The sequence below is a fragment of the Oryza sativa genome, chromosome 1 (genome assembly GCF_034140825.1).
Source record: "Oryza sativa Japonica Group chromosome 1, ASM3414082v1".
In the NCBI taxonomy this organism is placed as follows: domain Eukaryota; kingdom Viridiplantae; phylum Streptophyta; class Magnoliopsida; order Poales; family Poaceae; genus Oryza; species Oryza sativa.
The window spans coordinates 36,493,047-36,498,728 of NC_089035.1; the positions used below are offsets into that span (position 1 = coordinate 36,493,047).

General features: G+C 50.5%; 2 protein-coding genes across 2 annotated transcripts; both read right to left on the bottom strand.

Annotated features, from left to right (window-relative positions):
- Window positions 1–616: 616 nt before the first annotated feature.
- On the bottom strand, window positions 617–2,227 carry LOC107278575 (protein CANDIDATE G-PROTEIN COUPLED RECEPTOR 7). The gene has a single exon (XM_015765442.3). It carries the CDS (start codon window positions 1,708–1,710, stop codon window positions 883–885), a length of 828 nt encoding a protein of 275 aa, XP_015620928.1. The 5' UTR covers window positions 1,711–2,227; the 3' UTR covers window positions 617–882.
- Window positions 2,228–3,502: 1,275 nt separating this feature from the next.
- Window positions 3,503–5,159, bottom strand: LOC4327461 (protein CANDIDATE G-PROTEIN COUPLED RECEPTOR 7). Its single transcript, XM_015765441.3, has one exon. It carries the CDS (start codon window positions 5,096–5,098, stop codon window positions 3,749–3,751), a length of 1,350 nt encoding a protein of 449 aa, XP_015620927.1. The 5' UTR covers window positions 5,099–5,159; the 3' UTR covers window positions 3,503–3,748.
- Between the last annotated feature and the right edge of the window lie 523 nt (window positions 5,160–5,682).

Sequence of the window (5,682 nt, forward strand, 5' to 3'; positions counted from 1 at the left end):
ACACTGCAACCCACAAAAAGTACAATTTAATTCACGTGGGACCCACAAGTTAGTGTCCTACTTTTTTCCTCTCTTCTGTTCGCTCCTTCATATATGCGCTAGCGCTACGCCACATCGTCCGTCGTTTTAGGATTGAGCGTGTGGCTAGCCTGTGGTGGGCATCAACGCCCACGGTAGGGTGGTCAGGGTGGCGCCTACCGTGGCGATGGAGAGGGGGATTGGGTGCTTGGGATTTGATATGTAGCTACCACGTAGAATGAAAACCATGTTAACGTGTCACATAGAAGCTGCATGACCGAAAACCACCATAAATACTATCGTAAGAGTTGTTTTGCACCCATTTTAATAGTTCTGAAATCGTTGTACCTAGTTATACAGCAAGGGATACGGATCAAATTCAACCTATATTAAGGGAGTTATATTGAACTTTTTCCATTCATATTTCATATTTCAGGCCCAATTTAAGTCCACCCCGATCAAAGTTTCACTGTGAATACAATTTTAGTTGTCTATAAACAACCGGTTTGAAATTGCCAGTCGGAATTTCCCCATTGACACGTACTTATTAGAGCAAGTTTAATAGTATAGCCAACTACTGGCTTCAAATCATCTATAGCCAATTGAATAGCCAATTGATACAATAGTTGATTACTATACTATTAATACATGGTATCACCAGTCATATACACATTGTGTCTTGTAGTCCGTGCTACAGCTGGCTATAGATATGTAGTCCGCTGATCTTCTCTCACTTCCTTTATCTCTTTAAAATATGTTTATAGCTGGCTTAGCCTTCTATTGTACCTGCTCTTAGTATTCATATGGTCCGGATGGAGCACATCCTTCAAAAAAAAAAGAAGGAAATTAACCCAGTCCCGGTGCTCAAACTCCTCCTTGGATCAATTCTTCAGTATACTCTTCAAGCTGAATATCCTCCTCGGCCGGACTGAACATGCAGAACATGAACAGGTAGAATGCGAGGGCGGCCGCCTCATCCACCGCCACGCTCGCCCAACGGTAACCGGAACTTGCGCCCACGAGCAACTTCAGGATGAACACGGCCATCCACGTGTGGTACAGGTACACCGCCACCGCGAGGTAGAGCTGGCGGAACAGCGCGAGCTTGCCGAGCCTCCGCGCCGCCTTGTCGTCCGTGTCGGCCTCCTTCCGTAGCGCCCGGATCGCCCTGCCCATCGGCATCAGCACCGCGACGCAGCAGGCGAGCTGGACTAGGACGAAGGCGTGGCCCCACGTCCAGGCCACGCCTCCGTCGCCGGACAAGGTGGTGGCGATCGCCATGTAGACCTGGAGCGGAACCATCGCCGTCAACACGTTCAGCTCACGGGCCTGCACGAACGGCTCCGGGAGCGACCACCCTGCGCCGATCAGCGCGACCACGGGGAAGAGCATGGCATTCTTGACAAGACGCAACGCCAAGCACGGCACGTTCCACCCGCGCGCCGTCCCGGCGACGACGCTGGTGTATCGCCCGTCGTGGGCCGCCGCCGTGAGGCAGTGCAGCATGAGCGCGGCGAGGAGGCCGGACATGACGTCGTGCACGGGGCGCGCCGTGGAGCAGCCGCGGGCGAGCGTGCGGTGCAGCCACGCGATCAGGAACACGCCGTAGCACACGGCGAAGGAGTAGATCATCGCGACGGGGTCCTCGCCGCCGTCCGGGTTGGAGTCGGACAGCTCGACACGGACGTCCATGGTGACGCGCGTCCCCGACCCGCAGTTGGCGAAGTAGAGGCTGTACTCTCCGGCGCGGGTGATGGGGAACGATGAGGAGGGGAAGGAGATGCGCCGTAGAGGCGGCCATGGGTTGCAGAAAGGAAAAATGGCTGTAAGACGTCAAGCTCACTCTCGGCGATGCTGGTGTTTTACGGAGCAGATTTATGCGTCCCGAGTCCCGACGGCCGGCCGGCGGGAGGCACAAGGCGGGATGGTTTTGTTGGATTGGACGAGGCAGACAGGCAGGCATTGTATTTTGGCGCGTTTTTTCTACTGCCGGCGTGATTTCTCACAGCTGTCTTGCACTCTGAATCAAGAACAGAGCATCTCCTTGTCTGAATGCTTAACATCTCAACGCAGAGCCATTAGCTTGGGACTTCAGGTTGAAGTATCAAAAGCATCAGAGCACTCTCAGAAAGTCTGAGACAATTTCCTACTTCAACCTGATTTAGCTGAAGGTCTTGACGGGCTCCTGTACGAGTTCCAAATCTCTTTGTACTATTAGCAGCAAAATGTATGTGCTCCTGAATTTCCAGTTAAGGCGTTCGATCAATTAGTTTATGCAAAAAATATAACCGAGTTACATTCCAGGAACTGATGTGTAGAATTAAGTTTCTTGCTTGAATAAAATCTCCTGCCTCGTTGTATTGTATATCTAAGTGCATTTCAGTTCTCATTTTAAGAATGGCATATACTTTGTACTCCATTCGTCCCAAAATAAGTTTATTTTTCACATATTACACACATACCCTAATACAAAACCTAAAAAACTATAATACCCTCATTTTATCAAATCTCAATGCAATTAGTCCCCCCTCTTTATCTACTACCAATACATTTATACCCTACTTTAACAAACTCCGATGCAATGGTTACTCAAAAATGAACTTATTTGCTTGTGAAGCCTTATCCTCCTGACTTATTAGGAAATATGGAAAGAACGAAATCAGCAGGTGTTCAGACATAAAGAGCTGTCGGCAACAAGCCTGGTCGCCAAGATCAAATAGAAGGCAAAGACTTGGAGCTTGAAAGGAGCAAAGGGCCTTCGAGACCTAGTCCCTTAGGGTTTGCGGTTTTCCCCTTTTTGTAAATATATATTCCATATACGCTGTACATTTTTTATCCTACTCTATTCAATGAGATTGGCATAGTTTTGTGCCGGTTCATTAAAAAAATTAACGTATTTTGGGACAAATAGGATAGGCTAAAAATGAACTTATTGTTTATGGGGCAGTGGGAGTAGTTTCTATGGCCATGTTAGTCTTATACAGAAGTTCATTTCAGATAGCTCACCAGATACAAGATGGCAATCCTACGACTACGATATTATCATATCATTGGCATATGAACAGTCAAGATGAACTGTGAGCTTATAGCAATACAGAATAGCACGATAGCCCATATGATCTGCTGTTTCGCTGGTTCAAGATGCATTACATTCATGCATCAAGCCATCAAGATTAATGAAGCATGTCAACTAGATGCTACTCTGGGCCTTACAAGTGATTCACCTACTATGTTTATTTGCTACCCAGTCTGCCAGTCATGCATAAAGAACCTAAGCAACCAGATGTTGATACACCAATAAGCATATATTGCATAGTTGGTGTCCCCTTCTATAGTTCTGTCACTCATTCCTAATAACCCACCTATAAAATCATGAACCTAGGTATGAAGTCATATCTACCAATGTTATCCCGATAGCAACAAAATTCTACAGCTCGTAAATGATAAAGAACAGCTGATAAGTACGAAGAAGCAAACCTGAGTATTGGCAAAATGGCAACATTGAATAAATGCCCCTAATTTGCAACACAAGCAGCCCAATTATCTTTGGACTTCTCAACAACATTTGATGCTAGAAGAAAGAAGTGAAAAGAGTGAATATATCCATAACACATAGATAAATATAGGCTAAATCCTGCATCTGTATAGTATGACCGACATCAATGGAGGAGAAATTGAACAGGTCAGGCTGTATTTCCCATCATGTATCCTCTCACTGGATCACAACACTCTAGAGCTCAAACTCCTCCTCCCGGAGTGCCAGCTCTGCAGCTTCCTCCTCATCCTCATCAAGAGCGAAATATTGGTTCCTCTCTGCTGGCCTGAACATGTAGAACATGAACAGGTAGAATGCCACAGTGGCCACCTCCTCTGCGGCAACACTCACCCATCTGTACTTGTAGTTGGTGATTGTCTTCAGAGCATACACAATGATCCTAGTGAAGTATAGGTATCCAATCACAACAACATAGAACTGGCGGAAAAGGGTGAGCTTGGCAAGGGTTCGGGCCGCCTTGCCGTCTGTCTTGGATGACTCCCGCAGCGACCGCATCGACCACACAACCGGGAAGAGCACAGCACAGCAGCAGGCGACATCAACAAACAAGAAGATCTGGTTCCATGTTACCCATCCCTGCAAGAATGGACCAGTCTCACCGACCACAGCTGCAGCAATGTTAGCTGCAACCTGCAATGGGATCACAACCATGAGGACCTTCTTCTCCTTGTCCTGAAGGAAGGGCTTCAGGAATGACCAACCGGTCCCAATCAGAGCAATCACAGCAAACAAGATCACACCCTTCACCAGCTGGAACAGGTAGAACATCACATCCCACCCGTGTGGTGTCCCTGCGATGCGGATGTAGTGCTGGTCCTCGGCCGCGGAGATACAGTAGAGCATGCGCGCCGCGAGCAGGCCGGACATGAGGTGGTGGATGCGGTGCGCCGAGAGGCGGTTGCGGTAGAGGGTGACGTAGAGCCAGACGGCCAAGAACACGAGGTAGCAGACCGTGAAGAAGGCGTAGATCGCCGGGACGGGGGCCTGGCCGACGGAGAGGTAGTCCTTGGAGCCATCCAGGTTGGTGTTGTACATGTCGGTGCGGACCTCCATGGTGACGGCCGTCTCCGGCGCGCAGTTGGCGAAGAAGAGGCTGTACTCGTCGGGTTGGGTGACCGGGAAGGTCTTTTTGTAGTTGCCGTTGCCGTCGAGGTCGGCGAAGCTGAAGAGCGGCTTGACGTAGGGGCTGGAGAGGACGCATCCCGGGTTGGGCTCGGGGTTGGGGTTCAGATCCGTGGGCGGCGGCTGCTCGTAGATGGCCTCGAAGAGCGCCTCGTCGGAGAGGAGGAAGAACCCGAACTGATCCGGCTCCGCCTTGGCGAGCTTCGAGGAGGTCCTCGCGCCGGTGATGGCGATGGACACGAACCCACGGCGGGAGAACCCGAACTTCTCGAAGAGGATGGACGCGCGGGAGTCGTCCTTGAAGGACTCCTGCTTGATCTCCGCCGCCGCGGGACGGAGGAGCGCTCCGGCGACGGCGATGAGGAGGAGGAGGGCGCGCGCGGCGGCCGCGGCGGTGGCCATCGCGGCGAGATCTGGGGGAGATGGGGGAGGAGGTGGAGGAGGTGCGCGAATTTGGCCAGACGGGTCGGAGGCGGTGACTTTCCTGGAGGCTTATGGAGGTAGGCGTGGATCTCACGTCCGTTGGATTTGCATCGAGATTGGTGCCAGGTGGGTGGGTGACTTTGACCGAGGGTACTCTTAGCAGGGAAGCAACGCGTCGGTTTCGCGTCGGTTGGATCGTTGGATTGTGATTGGACGGTGGATCTGATTAGTCGCGGCTCGATCAGTTTAGGCATTTTTTTTCCACGTTAGTTTAGGCATGTTTTGGACGCAGTAGCAAAATGTTCGTGCTTTCACTGGGCTCGGCCTAGCATAATAATAAAATTCCGGCGAAATTTAAGACGAAGAAGATAATTCTAGATTCTAGAAGGTTTAAACAGGATAAGGGATCGATGGAAAAGAGGGCGACGGCATGCCGGGTCAAGCACGGTCATCTCCTTCGACGTGTTCGAGAAGGCTAAAGTCGCCGTGCTTCGTACAGCCGCGGCCGTGAGATTATGCGCCTCAAATTGACCCGCAGGAACGAAAGGGTGTTTGTGTTTTAG